Source organism: Galleria mellonella, unplaced genomic scaffold, assembly GCF_026898425.1.
Source record: "Galleria mellonella isolate WM207_F2 unplaced genomic scaffold, CSIRO_AGI_GalMel_v1 utg93, whole genome shotgun sequence".
Classification (NCBI taxonomy): Eukaryota; Metazoa; Arthropoda; class Insecta; order Lepidoptera; family Pyralidae; genus Galleria; species Galleria mellonella.
The window spans coordinates 1,897,514-1,915,795 of NW_026442176.1; the positions used below are offsets into that span (position 1 = coordinate 1,897,514).

The 18,282-nt window shown below is 33.4% G+C and overlaps 1 protein-coding gene across 1 annotated transcript; it reads right to left on the bottom strand.

Annotated features, from left to right (window-relative positions):
* Window positions 1-875: 875 nt before the first annotated feature.
* On the bottom strand, window positions 876-17,005 carry LOC113516659 (aspartate aminotransferase, mitochondrial). The gene is made up of 9 exons (XM_052902589.1): window positions 16,803-17,005; window positions 14,656-14,812; window positions 13,965-14,108; window positions 9,383-9,589; window positions 7,610-7,705; window positions 6,812-6,962; window positions 4,231-4,405; window positions 2,702-2,852; window positions 876-1,214 (listed from the first exon to the last, which is right to left on the bottom strand). The coding sequence occupies exons 1-9, from the start codon at window positions 16,892-16,894 to the stop codon at window positions 1,092-1,094; spliced, it is 1,296 nt and encodes a 431-aa protein (XP_052758549.1). The 5' UTR covers window positions 16,895-17,005; the 3' UTR covers window positions 876-1,091.
* Between the last annotated feature and the right edge of the window lie 1,277 nt (window positions 17,006-18,282).

Here is an 18,282-nt window from a genome sequence, read left to right on the forward strand (position 1 = left end):
CGCATTAGACGTATCCTGTATTTGTTTCTCTCTCTCTCTCTAATCTGTGGTGTAAGCCCTGTGGTATATGTATGCGCACTTAAATGGAACAAGAGCGTCGTTTCAACCTTTTGATTTAGTTCAATACAAAATACAGAGAATGTTGTACAAAATGGACTCTTGCATATTACAATATTTATTATTACTAATAATAATAATAATAAATAAACCAAATCCCACTTGTATATGAATGGTACATATTTCTTGCTTTAATACGAATGGATATTGCATTCTAAAGAAATAGTGCCATGTAGTTTATTGTATGGAAGATTTGTACATATTATTATACTATTTTTATTGAAATATCATTGACAACTGTCAACTTATGTTTTTAGTATATTTTGTATCATAATAAAATTGTATGAAACAAGCATTTTAGATGTGTAACTATCCTACAATACTGATCTAGTTTAGTTATAATGTTACTGTTTACATCGATTTTTGATGTGGATGCAGGTGAATATGTTTAAGATTGTATTACACAAGCAATTGTATTGCGGATAATGTGTTCCCGTTATATATAAGTGGTCCTATAAGGGCTGTATTGTAATTCTTGTATAAAGTATACAAATTATTGTTTATTTTTTTTTTTTAAGCAATGTTAACGATTGACCTGCATCAGTTTTTTTAGATAAGGAGTTCATTTGTTTGTCGGCTGTAAATATCCTGCGTAGTATTAGTATTAGAATCACTGAAAACATATGTTAATAGAATTTCTGTGTTTTTGGCATCAAGTTTATTTTATCTACTTATTTTAACAATAAAAGTTTTAATCATAATAACTTTTTTTCCTATACAGCATATAACTTTTATAAAAAAATATAAAAAAAAACATATCAACATAAAAATCAACAGCATATATTTTAATTTTTTGAAAGCATGCTCATGATGAAAATCACATTTTCACAAACCTTAAAGTTTATAACAATTTAAGTAGATATTTGCAAACATATGTATAAAAAGTTTCAAAATAAATACTGTGCTCCATACTCGCGTCATGTAGCGTGACAATACTTATTCTTATGGCAATGAGGCGTCCAATTGATATGTTTTTACGAGGTGACCTTATGGATAGATTCGGCGACGTAATTGACGTTCTTAGAAGAAATACCAGCAACAGAGATGCGCCCGTCCTTGGTCAGGTAAATATGGAATTCCTTAGTTAGCCTTTCCACCTGGAAGTTACAAATAATATCAGTTACTTAAAAGTATTGATTCTTGTTCAAGAATGGTATAGTTTACATATTATGCTAGTGAAATAAAACCTTTAATGGGGGGAAATAGAACTTAAACAACTAAATAACGACATGCACCTTAATTTCGTATAAGGTACTTTTATTCTAATTTATTTATTCTCTATTGGCCACATTACGAAAAAATTTTTGGTACAAAAGGCTAATTCATGCAGGCATAGTCGTAAGTACCCAAAGTAAAAGTCCTTTAAAATATTTTGTTACTATCACTGCTATCACTTCAATTTACCACCGAACTACGTGATGAATACTAGGGTTTAATCCTTATGTAATGAAAATTCTACTCAATGCGAAATCCCAAAGAGAACTTTTCAAGTCGTTGTATAGTGATAAATAAGCGCGTGCGTCATTTTAAATCTTGTCGATATTTTTTTTTTTTTTTTTTTTTTTTTTTTTTTTTTTTTTTTTTTATGCAACTTAGAATGACAAACAAGCTGACGGCCCACCTGATGGAAAGTGATAACCGTCGCCTATAGACGAGCAGTACCATGGACATAGCAGACTATACTGTTTCACCCATGATACCCCCCATGCATTGCCATTCCTGAGGACTCAGGTGTTATTCCTCTGTACCCTGTAAATTCACGCCATATCCCACCCTTCAAACCGAAACACAGTCATGCAAACACAACTGCTTCACGGTTGAAACACGAATGGGACAGAGGTGCCCAAGCAATCGACTTTTGTACAAAGTCTCCCTCTGGTACTTTTAGGTGAGCTAAGATAAAAGATTTTTTACTTCTTTTGTTTGTAATGATAACTTGAATTACATAGATATCTAATAGAAGCGATGAATAATGTTGAGCATTTTGTGTGGGGATCGAATGTCATCGTTCCTGTCTGTGTCTTTTTTATTAAGAAGTTTAGGCTGGCTGTGAGTCTAAGTTAAAACAGATTTTAATATCGAATCTCGAATTTACACATCCATAAATGTATTAAACGTTATTATATCAATCACTAAGCTCGGTAGTAGAACAATTTTAATAAGTATGGAATACTTTTAGAATTTATTTATAAATAGAATTTAGTATAAGATTTTGCAAACACAAAATCGATGGCATGAGATTTCATGCATTTCATGAGTTTTGTATAAAAAACAAATTTAAATGAACTTTCACAGAAAAAACAACCATTTTAGATATGTCGCGGAGCTTCTCAGACGACCTTCGTAAATAATAATAAATAAGCGTCATGCGTTAGCTATATATAAAAAATATGTGTAATGGATAAATTAAAAAAATACAGATTTTCATCTATAGAAAGCTACATAATTAGCGAGTAACATGGCTGTATTTTTATTAAAAAAAAAAAAAATATCTGCCAATTTACACGTGTGTAGATAGGTAGATCTCAACTTTCGATCCGGGGTGCTACGCTAGTTGCATAATAAGGTCAACTTATTGGTTCACCTCTTCCGGCTTGAGGCCGGTGTAGCAGAACATGCCGATCTGGTCGGTGACGTGTTGCCAAGATCGCTTGTTGCCGGCGCCCTCGATGCCCGCGCGGAGCTGCTTCCTCATAGAAATAATGCGGTCCGCCATATGTTTCACATCCACCAGCCTGCACAGTACACACAACTCACAATATATTTGACCATCTGGAATTCTGGGCGTTGATATATCTTGCGACGTCCAGTTTTGCGGTCATCTGGAGGAGAAGGCTAAGATAGCTTCCAAAAAGTTAGGAGTACTCAATAGGGTGAGACGATATTTCATGCCAGAACACCGCCTGAAATTATATAAAGCCCAAGTCAGGCCGCATATGGAATACTGTTCTCACCTGTGGGCAGGAGCGCCACAGTACCAACTCCTTCCGTTAGACCGCATTCAAAGTCGGGCGGCTCGAATTATCGATAGTCAACGCCTTACTGTCCGACTCGACCCACTGAAACTGCGCAGAGATGTTGCATCTCTGTGCATCTTCTACCGAATTTATCATGGGGAGTGTTCTGAGGAATTGTTCGGATTGATACCTGCTGCTGATTTTCACCACCGTACAACCCGCCACAAACTAAAGTTTCATCCCAATCATCTGGACGAGTGGCGGTCTTCCACCGTGCGTTTTTCAAGGCACTTTCTTCCACGCACAACCATTCTTTGGAATCAACTTCCAGCAGCAGTATTTCCGAACCGATACGACAACATAACCTTCAAGAAAAGAGTATATTCCTTTTTAAAAGGCCGGCAGCACACCTGCAATGCCGCTGGTGTTGTGGGTGATCATGGGCGGCGGTAGTCACTTACCATCAGGTGAGCCGCATGCTCGTTTGCCCCCTGTGTTGTAAAAAAAAAAAAAAAAAAAAAAAAAAAAAAAAAAAAAAAAAAAAAAAAAAAAAAAAATTTGACCATCTTCATCACCTTTATTTTGTAGAAGATGTAAGGCTTCCTATGATTAGTTTTTTAAGGTTTTTTTTATACCACTGAGGTGGCAAACAAGCATACGGCCCACCTGATGGTAAGTGGTTACCGTAGACTATGTACACCTGCAATACCAGAGGTATTACGCGTGCGTTGCCGACCCTGAAGAAACCTCTTTTACCTCCTTTTTGAAGAAAGACTGAATGCTTAAAATGAAAAACAAACTGACAACCCGCCTAAAGGAAAGTGGTAATTTTCGCCTATAAATATTAATTTTGACTTTATGGAGAGAGAATTGTATTAATGGTGTTTAACGGCCCCATTGGGGCGAAAGGGATTGTCAATAATGGGGTCTAATAACCCCATCATATCAGCCTTTAACTGTCCACTGTTGAACGTAAGCTTCCCCATGGGGGGTTTAGGTTTTAGAGATGTTTTAAGAGAAATGCTGCTGCCTATCTCTCTCTCTCCCTTAGTCGCCTTTTACGACAACCACAGGAAAGGAGGGGGCAGCCTATTCTATGCCAGCACCTACACGGCCAGCTCTAATGTGGCTTTCTGTTGATAAGTAATATATTTACCACTGCTTTTCGATCTCTGGATTATTGAGGATCTCCTGCACAATGCGGGCTCCGAACAGCGGCGGGTTGGAGTACATGGTGCGAATCATAATCTTGACTTGCGACATCACCTTGGCAGCCGACTCCGCGTCACCGCACAGGAATGTGAGTGCACCCGCTCTCTCTCCGTATAGACCTGGAGCCGGTGAATGTGTTCACATAATACCACAATATATATTAAAGTACAGTATGGACAATACCAGGGGGAAAGGATTGTTAATAACGCGAACTACCAGCCTATTGCTAGCAATATGCCTTAGCAGGTCGACCTCCACGTAGTCCCCACTTGAAATTATCGTGCTGAATTCCAGATGTATTCATCACGATGGGCTAACTGATCTGCCTTTTCATTCCCACCTATCATCCCCCACTGGCACCCCGCCGGCGTATACTGTTAGCGCAGGCGGGGTTCCCATTCCATTATCATCCATTAAATAAAAAATATGAACAATATCTGCCGCCCACGGCGATCTGACTCCAACTCCTCTCAACACGTCAGCTACCATACACCACTAGATGTGTCTAGTCTACGCTTCAATAGCCGCCTATGTCAGAGAAGGATAGAGCATACAATATCTACAACGTATGAAAACGATAATGTGACGGCACAATTCACATACATCTAAGCGCGCGCTTTTCCCGCGCTATCCCTAACTACACACGCACACAATGTCACATGTACAGATGTGACTTATTTCTGTAGTTGTTACAATCACAGATCGTGGCGTTTTTGTATAAATTGTACAGGGTATGATGTATGGATGAATGTTTTTACCCTTTCATACAAAAATACTCGATTTAGAATAAAAGTTGGTACACGGTTTGGTTTTTTATTCTACACACATAGGATTTTTTAAAACTGACTAGTTGGGGGGAAGGGATTGTTAGTAATGTGGAGGTTAGTTCCCGTTGCTATCAATATATCCTATCAGGTCGAGTTCCACGCGGTTTCCCCTGGAAACAATCGTGACTAATTTATCGTTGAATTCGCCACGATGGTTGATGGACGCCACCAGTGAGAGATGATAGGCGAGGATGAATCACGATGGTTTCCAAGGGGAACCGCAAGGAGATCGACCTGATTGGGTCCTTTTTGACAGTAATGGGGTTGCTAACCCCCATTATTAACAAACCATTTTTGTTATAGTCGTAAGTACATTTCTTTTTTTTAGATACGATTTTGTGATTTTTTTACACAACCTGATATGTTCTATTGCTAGAATGGGATCTCTTGTCCCCATTACTAATAATACTCTTCCACAACCAGTTTTGTGGTTTACTTGTAAACTAGAAGTGATAAGCTGATGTTGGTATTAAGACAAGTGTTGAATAGATGGAGATTCTATTTTTCTAGAACTCAAAATATGTAAAAATGCAACAATGTACAAATTTATACATCGCTAATCTATTCCAAGAACCTGTATCTGTATCTGTATTCTATACAGAGAAGAAATAAAAGATGTGTTTATTTGCTAAAAAAAAACATAATGACAACAAATTTAAGCTTGATAACACATTACATGAGTCGTAGTAATTAGATTTGAAAATAGAATTGTGATAGAATTTGATAACAATTACAAGAGAACGAATAAATGTATATTATATATATACATTTAGTCGCAGCATAAACATTATTAAAACATCTAATGATAAAAATAAAACTTAATCTTATCTATAAAATATCTTTTTTTTTTATCTGAGTAAACATGTATTTCATAACATGTTATCTTTTGTAGAAACGAGGTCAACAGTGAATAACAGTTATTAATCATAGAACAAATATTTTCACTACGTTATTTATTATATTTACTTGTTTATAAGAGACATGTTAGATCTGTCAAGTAAACTTAAGTGTACAAAACTGATTGTATTTTCAACCGACTTTAAAAAAGGAGGCTCTCAATTCGGTTATATTTTTTAAGTTTGTTACGTCATAATTATGAGGTAACAAAGTCTTTATTTGAAAGGATATACTTACAGATTGGTCCCACAAATAATATAATATATATAGTGATAAGTATAGATATAAATAAATAAATAAATTAAGGATAATACATGCGTTCCTACGATTTAAAATGTAACATGGCATTTTAAAGCAATATTCAAAAGGTTCTCGGTTCGTTTGAATATTTCTATCGTATAATCGTGTGTCGGGGGGTCAGTAAACAGAACAACCAGTTTCTAGGAAATTAAAAAAATTCAGGTCTTAAATCGGGCTGACCGGAAATACCGGAATCCCGGAACCTTATTTACGCAAAACAAAGTGCCATCAGTTCGTCCTTTCTTGGTACGAAACAAATTCTATACGTAAAAAGTAAACATACAAATTTATGTATGTATTTACGCATAAACGTACATACGTACGTATGTACGTACGTGCGTGCGTGCGTGTATGCGTGCATGCGTGCGTACGTGCAAAAAAGTACTCGAATCTGACCCAACTTCCCGTGTAAGTTGAGTCAGATTCGGGCACATTTTTTTGAGATTAAGAGGTCTTGTTTATTTTCACGTCAAATGTAAATTAACGGTGATAGTAACTTACCCATATTCTTAGCGAAGCTCTGAGCTAGTGTGACCTGGTGGCCCTCCTTGACGAAAAGACGTACAGCGAATGCGTCATTGTCTACGCTGCCGGTCGCGAAGCCCTGGTACGCCATGTCGAAAAATGGGTATAATTTCTTTTCTTTGATTGCCTGGCGACAGAAATCGATATAAGTTATTGCAGCTAAATTTCTTAAAGATTTGTATTTTTTCGCTCTCTTTGTGGAGGCGGATTGATGGGGGTTTGGTGGTAACTGTAATTTTATTGCTCTTAGATCAAGTATAGATGTTAGTCAAGTGTAATAAATTTTTTGTCAATATATTCTCAATAGAAATACGGAGTTTTTTTAAACGGACTATTGTTTACCTTTTTGGGGGACCGCTAGAATTTTTTACTATTCTTGAAGGCTGAAAAATGAAAATTAAATTGAAGAATAATACCAAGAGAAGAGAGAAAATTTTAATATTTTCATAGGCCACCAACTTATTCCTCCTGATAACAGAGCTCCCAGATTAGTGTTTGTGAAGTTTTGCTTGAAACCTGAGGCAGGGACCAAACAACTCTATGGTGGGCTCGGGATCTAAATACGCTCACGACGATCGTCTGCGTTATGCATAGAGGCTTTAAACGTGTTTCACCGTATGACTGATGAAGGTGCCCTCTGAAGAACGAAGCAAGTGTAATCATTTTTAAACGTCTCATTCAATCACTAATTTGAAATGTTCAAGGGTTTAGGTTGATCACTAAAAATTTTAAATAAATATAATAAATTTGTTGTATTAATTAGTTTTTTTTTACCTGGGATAACTGTTTCCAGTCGTTGGGTCTGGGATCCACACCAGTCGGGTTGTGTGCACATGCGTGTAGAAGAATTATAGATCCCTCTGGAATGTTCTACGAACAAAAAATATGAATAAATAAGTGCCACAAAATCTCGCCTAATGTGTAATCTTCAAATCACGATAGGTACTTCGTTTCAACAAAGCATTAAAAATCATGATTATTTCAAAAATACAATAGTCGAGTTATTTAGTTTTCCATTTCACGTCTTTTCGTTCTTCTAGTAGCCAGAAGAAGACACTTCAGTTCTGCTGTGACCACTACGTAAAATCCGGTATGTATGTATTATTTTCCTACATTTTTCGCCGCTTTACGTCCCGATAGTGTATTTATAATACGTCAACAATGCTCAAGTTTAAAATTAAATTGTCTCTTACAGTGAAAAGATTCTAAAGTACCAATTAGTTCACCTATGCTAATATTATAAAAAGGAAAGATTTGATTGTTTATTTATTTGTAATGGATAAACTCCTGAACAGATTTTAAAAGTTTTATTTTTTTATTTTTAGAAAGCTAAATTATCAGCGAATGACATAGACAATATACTATTTTAGAAAATTCTATCTATCCATGCGAATGCTCCTGATTGCTAGTATCAGATTTAAATACACTCATTCCAAGATTATTTAAAGGAGAATAATAGGATAATTCCGAATTCACGACAAACATTTTATTATGTTACAAATTATATGTATATATTTTTAGTATTACCATGAGATAAATAAACAGTGTTGTTTCTCTTTATGTTACAGGGCAAAAGGTTAACACAATATGAATATACTGTGACGTCATACTAACAAAATTTCCCGGTTTATCTGTTGACAGACAAGCATGCGTATACCGCGTGCACTTAATCGAGTTAATATTATCGACATCTCTGTGAACTCTACAGCTAATACAGTATGATTGTTTTACTAAATATAATGGAATTGTAACTAAACGATAACTGTACATATGAGATATATAAGATAAAGTGATTTGAGAGATTTTAATAAGAGAAATACAAATAAAAATTATCATTTTTAGAATTTTTTGTTTGTCTGTTTGTTTATTTGTTTCAGTGTTATGCTAAAACCACTGCACCAAAATTAATGCAGTTTTTACAGTTCTATTTCTTACAAGTATATTGTTACGCTGTTTACAAATGGTTACCTACCTACTTTCAATATCTAAACGCACGAAGTAGCGGGCAAAAGCTAGTATACATAGATAAGGAATAAAATTTTATGAGTTAATTTGTAAACAATGTTACTTGGGGATTTACTCCGCCGACTCAGGGTTCAATTCAAAATATCCATGTAAATCTACGATAATAATAAACACAGTTAACAACCAAAATTAACTGGGGGGGGGGGGGACTGTTAGCAATGGGGACTGATGGCCTCATAGCTAGCAAGCCCTGTCAGGTCCACCTCCACGTGGTTCCCCCCAGAAACCATTGTGATTGATAGATACTTGTTGCATTCGTCACGATAGGCTAACTGACCTGCTTTCATGCTCATCTATCATCTCTCACTGGTGCCCCGCTAGTGTATACCCATAGCGCAGGCAGGTTACCATTCGATTATTTTCCATTAAAAACAAAACTAAATTAATTTAAGAAATAATAGTAGACTTTCCACTTTCGTTTTAGATTTGGTGATTGGTTGATTCAAAATGCTGATTGGTTCCATTCAGGCTAAAATAATAAAATATTACAATTTGAAGAAAATGCAATATAACAATACTTACACAGATATCTTCGAGGGCGCCCTGCAAATCAAAACCATGCGTCTTCGGATCATAATAGCGGTACTTCTTGTGCGGCAAGCCGAGCGTGTTGCAGATCTGAGGATGGTTTCCCCATGTCGGACTGGGCAGCCAGACCTCCTTATTTTTGGCGTAGTGTTTTGTGATGAACTCAAATCCAAGACGTAAGGCACCGGTTCCTGAGAGCGTCTGTAGATTAAATAGTTGATGTTTATTAATAAGATTAATTATAAACATGAAAGAGCATCTGTTTGCTTGGAACTGTTTGAGATCTTGACAGTTAAAGCAATCATTATAAATTTCGAATACTATTTGTTAAAAGCGACGCGTTTCTTTTGAGATAGAGAAGAACATAGACTATTTATTATTAAGATTTATATTAATACATTTTTTTTTTAAGATTTTGCTTCGTAATTAAATAAAACGCGCCATTTAGTCGTAACAAAATTTATAGGGGACCAGAATGAAACTTAATCGTACTTATCATAACATAGGATAAGTACTAGAGATGGGTAATATTTGATATCTATATACCTACTGAATTCCTCTGCACATTGCGACATCACACATACCAGTCTAATATCTATTTATTTATTTATTTAACTTTTTATTGCACCATAAATAAAAATATACAATGACAAGTAAATAAATACAAGTAAAATACTTTAACATAAATACAGATTGAAATACACACATAAAGGTACAAAAGGAGATCTTATCGCTAGGGCAAACTCTTACAGACAACCTTTGTTTAAAGGAGAACATTTAGAAGTGGGTAGGTGGCGCAAGGCCTATTCTATACCAGGAACTACACGGCAATTGCAATATATAGATATTGCTATACATCCATAATAAGTGCCGCTTATTAAAGCGTATTTTACTCCACCTATAAATACTGGTATACAATTATTACTTTTTTAAACGCGGTTAAGTACATTCGTTGCTCTTGGGTACACATATATACTTAATTATATCTGTATTTTGTACCGAGCTGTAAATTATCAAAATAAATTACATGTAGATAGTGCTCCGAAAACAAAGCGACTCTTTACAAGATTCAAGCCGATAAAGTTGATATTTAATAACAAATTACCTAGGGCAATTCTATTTTTAACCATTCAATGTCAATGCCATGCACTTGTGCTAACAATTTTCTTCGTTTTATCAATAGAGTTGTTTATGTAAAATTTTATAGATTTTCTGCATAAATGACGTGAGACTGAGGACAAAGTATTACTACGTATTAAGTATTACTATCTTTTTAGTTTTCTGTACCAAAAAAGTACAAAGCAACCCTTATGGTGCGACTTTATCCGTCCGTTCATCTGTCACAGTGCTATACTCGGCAAGTACTAATGCTATCGATTTGAAATTTGGATTTTTTGATTTACATTGAGAAAATTGAGATTTACATATTGTTGGCCTGCATATATTGTAATGGAAATAACTGAAAAAAAAAATTCTGCTAAGGAGCCCATAATTCTAATAAGTTATTATTACTATAATTTTATATTGTACATGCCGATATGGTAGAATATGGAATAATGGATATGTTATTATTTTTTTTCAACTAATGTATGTACCCATATTCGTGCAATAAATGATTTGATTTGATTTGATTTGAAGGAATTCAAAATGGGTACTGAAAATTTCAAAATAGAACTAATAGACAAAGTGAAGTATCACATGAAAGGACTTCATTTATACATTTTACATCTCATTTTTATTTATTTTTATATTGAGTAGTTTTTGATTTATGATCGAAAATGTTAACCCCCTTCCCTCTAACCCATTTATCCCTATTTATTTATTATTAGTTTGTAAAGCAAAAAATCTGAAATAATTACAGTTTATAAAGGTATATGTAAATATTATAGGGAAAATAAAGCAAAGTTTTGTCTGGCACTGTTTTTGAGTAATTATCAAAAAAATCTCTAAAAATAAACTTAGTTATGAAGTCCTGTCTTTAAACAAAGTTTTAAAAATCAAATCCCATAACGACGCCCCTTAATGGATACATGCTTGGATGTTTAAGGTATATTACAAGGTACAGGATTCTTGGAAGGGCCATATAATAATATTATACGCGAGATGTAGATATATCAAATGATTTTTTTTATGCAACTTAGAATCGCATACAAGCTAACCTGCTAACCTGATGGAAAGTGGTAACCGTCGCCTATAGATATGAGCAGTACCATGGACATAACAGAGTATACTGTTTCGCCCATGATACCCCCATGCATTGCTTTTCCTAAGAACTCAGGTGTTATTCCTCTGTACCCTGTAAATTATATGTTCACAACAAAGGTAACAGTACACAAATGCCTTTGATTACCCCGTTAAGGATTATGACTGCGAACACGAAAGTAAGGAAAAATAATAAATTATGTTTCCTCCTGGTAACTACAAGTACCGAGTTCATAGAGATAATTATCACACAATGATTATGACACAGTGATGATGATGAATGATGGAGTTTGGTAGGAACCCGATAAGAATCTATGCAACGTAATGGGCATTACATAAATTTATCTTATCAGATATACACAAATTTCAAGTGTTTACATTAAATGCAAAAATGACCTTCAACAATGTCGCCAGCAAATTATAATGAACAGGATTGAACAACGTCAAAAGAGAGCTAATTCTCAATTCTCCTTATTTTTTTTTTTTTTATTACACAATATCTTTGTATATCTTTGAACTGATTTTGATTATTATATTTTTAGATTTAACAGAATTTGCTGTATTTTTATTTAATGGAACAAATATTTTAAAATCGCAGTCGGGATTTAAAACGAACATTATACAGGTAAATAGTACCTAGGTATAAAACTAACTTCTTTTATCAAAGACGTTTATATAAACAACGCAAAAATTTAAAATTGAGTAATGGAACAAAACCTAAATTATAAAATTATCACTTTTTGAAGACGCCGAGTAATTATCATAGTGGCTTATTGTTGTTGTTTGGATATTACTTAACGGATGAAAATTGAAGAGCGAGAGAAAGAAAATTTCAGCTTATAATAATTATGTATATTGTCGTAAACAAGTACAAAAAGAAACGATGAGAATGAAAACAGGTTAGTAGGTCAATGGATGATAATGGAATGGTAACCCCGCCTGCGCTAATAGGATACATTGACGGGGCATCAGTGAGGGATGATAGGTGAGATGAAAGGGCAGGTTAGTTGTTCATGATGATCATCATGATGAAATTCAGCACGATGGTTTTCAGAGATCGACTTGACTAGATATATTGCTAGCAATGGGACTGATACATCCACATTATCCCCCATTCACTACTAGATCTACATTACTAACAAACCCTTTCCCCTCAGGTAGGTCCATTGTGGTGTTTACTAGAAATTAACCACGATGATTTGCAAGAGGACTACGTAGATATCGTCCTGACAGGGTATATTGCTAGCAAAGTAGCTTACCAATTATTAACAAACTAACACCACGTCCCGCTTTCGTATTCTTTTAATTTATAATCAAACAATTAATTTATATACCTAAGTAAAGTAATTAGGAAGTATTGAGCATACAACCCTTCTAAAAAAAAAGGGCAAACGAGAGGAAACCATCATTATACCTAATTCGTTGCATAATTTAGAAAAAACAAAGAAATGAATAGTAAGACCGCAGACAGGGGCTTCGTTTTATACTATTTAAAGATGGTCATAACATGGTAACTATATTTAGAAAATGCAGACAACATTTGGGAACACAGGCGCAGTCCAGCTCCCTCAGATTCCAGTAAATTTAGAAAAGATCGTTCCCTAAATTGGACTAAGAATAGAGTACGGGAACTTATTTACGCAAAGCAACGTGTCTGTTACTGCGCCAAGAAACATCATCGTCGTTGCCACGAGAAATGTAACTTAGAATAATAAAAAAATATGTTCACGCTAGTAAACCCTAATGGGATAGTCAGAGACATTTGTCGTCTATTACCATTGTGAGGAACGTGACTCTCTTGTTTGTATATAATAAACAAAAATATATTATTGTAGATAAATAATTATATACCGGTATGGGATTAAAATGATAAATGGTAAATATTTTTTTTTATAAATCATCATTGTTATTTCAAAACATGTATCGAATATTCGAAAGCGTTTATCTAAGGAGACACTGTGATCCATCAAACAACGAAATCAGTATAGGTATCGATAAAAGTATAGGTATTGATTGTTTACTTCTTTGGTAAACAAAATAACTGGACAATTAATTGTGACCGTCAGTGTAAATTTATATCAATTTTCTAATTAAAGAGAAATAATTTATCCCAACATTACAATATCCTTACTAAAATTATAAAAATGAAAATGAGTTTGCTACTTACTTTTCGGTTTAACCAATAATCACGACTGGAGACTTGGATGGAGAAGAACATATGCTATGTTTTATACCGGATATGACGAAAAACATATCCCGGTCAAGTGAAGATAAATAATTTAATTTATTTTATATAACATTATAAGTTACATATTTGGCTTTACTTATAAAAGTCACGAGTAAAAGCTTAAATGTTTAAAAATAATACACCTACCTGCACTGTGCAGTTAGATTTTTCTTTAAGAACTGGGCTGTCCGCACCGAAAGCTAGCTTAGCAACAGCTTCTGTATACGCGGCCTCACCGCCGATCGGGGCATATTCGTGGTTCAAGCATTTCTTGAAAACGATTTCCTCTGCCTAAATAAAAAAAAAATTGTTCAATCTAAGTTGCATAACTTATAGTCTATTAAGCTGGCAATGATTAGGGCCAACATTAATTGGAGATTTGTACTAGACAGGTTAGGTCTTCAGCCCTTTAGAGTTGGAAGGTCATCTAAGCTTAAGCAGTATAGCAGATGTATATAAAAAAGGAAGAAGACTGGTGATTACGCTAATAGATTAGCAATGAGGATTTGTTAGTCTCGTTCAGCAGCAATAAAACAAATTTAATAAAATATTATATTATTGAAGGTCAAAGTTTTTCAAAGTAAATAAAAATATTGCAAAACTCCTTGCTACAATTATGTACCAACCTATTTATATGAATAAGCATCAAATCAGGTTAGAAGTACTGTCCTTGACTGCTTTCTATTATTATCCATTACCTATGTGTTACCTAAGTAACATGATTTCAAATTTTAATTTTAAAACAACTCACAATAATAATATAATGACTACAACTTTTCATTCACTAGTTTTGTATATGCTCATATATAATTTTCCATTGAAAGCAAGTAATACAAACCTTTCTAACTGAGGGTAATACAAAAGGTTTTCCTTCATCATCTCTATATGCTCCCACTCCTAAATTAACCTTCTTGGGGTCTGTATCCCTTTTGTATGCTTCTGTGATGCCAAGGATCACATCTGGTGGACCCATCTGGACATTGTCCCACCATGTGCTGTTTTGAGAAAACAATAATCGATTTTGATAAGGATTAGAATTATGAAGTTACATACAAAGTACCTACTATAGTGTTTATTGATTATGTATTAAATTACTTTTTCTATGAAGTAATATGAAGTTAATGGATATGGATCCATAATACAAGGTTACTATATATACTATAGCTCAGTTAATGTTTACATGTGTATCATTACTTTATGGGGAAGTTTTATACCTTATTATATGTTTCAGGTATTAAGCCTTAGCATTAACTGTTAATAAAAATATTATATTTTATTGGATATCATTTATAATACTACTTTATGAGCTAATTTTCTGCATATTCTATGTATGGCACTTGAATTCAAAATAAATGCTTTTTATAAACTTAGCTACAGATTTCTAATAATTACATTATACAGCTTTACTAACCTTATTATAAAATTTATGGCAAAATCTAACATATTTAAATGATAACTCCCAAATATGAAACCACATAATAGATGCTTAACTACATTATTGTAGTAGCAAAATTTTTGTACCTTATACAAAAGATTAATAAGAAATTAGCTTGCAACAATGCTTAAAACAATGTGTAATTAATTTGTGTTGTATAATAATTATTTATAATATGTAAGTTAAAAATCAATAGGAAGAAGGAGGGTAGACTGTTAATTCTAAAATTGGTCCTTAAAAACTCGAGAAAGTTTTAATGACAGAGGAGGAATTAATAAAGTTGCGCCCACTAGAACCCCATGCCTAGACAGCACACAACTATTTCAACATTATTAAAGAAGTGCTTACTAGATCACATTATTAAACTTTTTGTGTAATTCTATAAGATTTACACAAAATAAATGAACAAAATGTCTTTTTTTTTTTTGTAAATAAAACATTTGCTTCTGTTAGTTGTCTACATAAAGAAAGATATAACTTTGTTAAAAATATGATAATTATTATAGTATATTATGTAGGTACTTGATACAAGTTACTTTCATTTCATAATTTTACTTCTATTCAAAGAATACAGACTACCCTCAGATCAAATTTTATTTTATTTATAGCTGAATTTTAATTATATCCTCAAATCAATTACTTAGTTTAATTCAGGTCAACCACCAGGTATTAGTCACTATCATCAATGTTCACTGCAGTTTTTCTGTTGTATTAATTTATTAATTAATGTGTATACAACAGTGGGTAGACATGAATATCTCAAAGTTTTATGACCATAGCTCTAAAATTATTACATTTAACCTAGACATTCTAATATGTAATAAACTTGAAGAAATAGATAATAAGTAATAAATTTAGGGCCTGGTGGTACCATTGCTTAAGTAAAACACCTGCAATCCCCTCTGGATAACCTTGTAGCTTATTCCTAGTATTTGTAACAATAAGTTAAATGACCTAACTTCATTAATACCTATTATCCTTATCTGGTACTTCATTAGCACAAATCAATAATGCAGGTGGAGTTAACATTACATTTTCATCCATCATAAATATATATATGTAGGTATGATGATATTTTTTATACTTAATATTGTTATCAAAAATAAGATAATGGCTTTAATACAGCTTGTAAATTAAAAGTTAAAAATTGTGCTAATCTCATGAACACCTATCTGTTAATCTACACTAGTTCCGGTGAGTTAATTAAGGTTCATTACAGAAATAGAAATATAATACTGGTTAGTGGGTAGCCCTATAACTAGACTGTTGCACAAAATAAAAGCACAAGTTATAAACGATTCGGGAGTTGTTACTTGTTTATATTTCCATATTTATAAGAATTTTCTTTAACAGAAATATTATTACAATAAATAATTATAACAAATATTGAGAAAAATACCGACGTAAATTTCGTATTTTTGAAAACATCGTAATAATACATGTTCAGAAAAATTGGTGTTAGGTAGTTTTCATTTCCATCAACTTTTCTACCCTACCCTTCTTGCAACACTGCACTTTATTACGTAAAATAAATTTATTAACCGGCATACCTGTTTGTTCTAATAGCTGTGGCACCGATGATGTTTTCTACATTATTGTTCTTAAGCACGTGAACAGATAATTTCTTTAATGCTTGAGCCATTTTACTGAAATGCGATCTTTGTAGAATAATAATATAACGTAATACAAACAATACAGCCGGTATGAACAATTCTAAAGTTCGTCTCTACATTCGACGTGCAATACAGCTGGTTGGATGATGACACATTGACAGATAATGATGATTTTCTACTATTTTAGTAACACATGCCGTCAATCCGTCAATCAGTGTCAATTGAAAATTCATCATCACAATGAACCTTTTTTAATCGCTACTGCTTGTCAATGGTTCAGTTGTGTTGCCAAACAACAAAAAATTAATCATGCAAAAATAATAGGCTAATAAACAATAAATAATTATTAAAGATTATTTTTCAAGAACGCTTGGCCCTTAAAAGAGGCGCATATACAATCTCCAACTAACCCCCTTGACAAGTGGCAAGCGAATCCATCGATGAAAACATTATGGAAAGTGAGTCCATGAGTAGGAATGAGATATCCGGCGTTGCTATTTCATTCAATTTCACGAATTCGTCAATGATGTCGACTCCATTAATGAATTCGTTTGCCACTTTTCTAAATATCTTCCCTATTAACAAATTTAAATTGACAGAAAAATAAAAAAATCTGTTTTCAAAAATAAAATAAATAAAACCTTATCATACTTTTACTCTTAAAATATTACAAGTCTATAAAATAGGGGATATATGGTACAAGTGGAAACAGCGATTCAATACTTTTTACCTGATTTCCGTAACAATAGGCCTATACCTATAATTGCAAAAGGAAATCTGTATATTATGCTAGTAACTAGACGTGGAGTTGATGATGTGGATATAGCCTTTATAAAATTAATTAATACATTGTCCTACAATATTCTTTGCAAGTTTTCTGGTTCCTAAAATCCAATAACTTTCTCTAAGTTTACTCATCAAAGTTTGAAAACTACAATGTAATTTTTTTATATGTGTTTGAGTAACTTGTCTTATAATAATTGCATTATTACTTGACAATAAAGCAGGTAAAGGATAATTTTCTATATCTTTTGAAAAGTAATTAGTATTCGTATTTTGATCCCTATCAAATCATTTTCATCCCTATATATCTGAAACTTAAGATTTAAATCAAACTTTTTAAAGCTTTCTCTTTGCATAATAGAAAGTATAATCCTTTCGGCTTGAATATAATCAGTCTCTTTTATTTTGACTGTATATAGTCTATCACTATTGTATACGAAGAATAACTGGGTTCATATGTAATTACGAAAACATACAAGCACGTCGACGTCAAATATGTAACAATTTTGTAGTTAAAAAATTCTGAGAATAGCGTGGATTTTAATCTGGACGGCCAATGAAATTTAATTTTTTTTTTTGGACAATGGTGGCAATTCTAAGACTGTGCATTGTCCCTTTAAGGTTACTTAGATAC

What these genes read in the sequence shown, in the direction of transcription:
- LOC113516659 (XM_052902589.1), bottom strand. Translation starts at nt 16,894, where the DNA reads ATGGCTCAAGCATTAAAGAAATTATCTGTTCACGTGCTTAAGAACAAT. An exon ending in AATCTAACTGCACAGTGCAG is followed by an intron (nt 9,590 to 13,964) that starts GTAGGTGTATTA and finishes TTTAATCTACAG; the next exon opens with ACGCTCTCAGGAACCGGTGC. An exon ending in CCGGCCTCAAGCCGGAAGAG is followed by an intron (nt 1,215 to 2,701) that starts GTGAACCAATAA and finishes TGTAACTTCCAG; the next exon opens with GTGGAAAGGCTAACTAAGGA.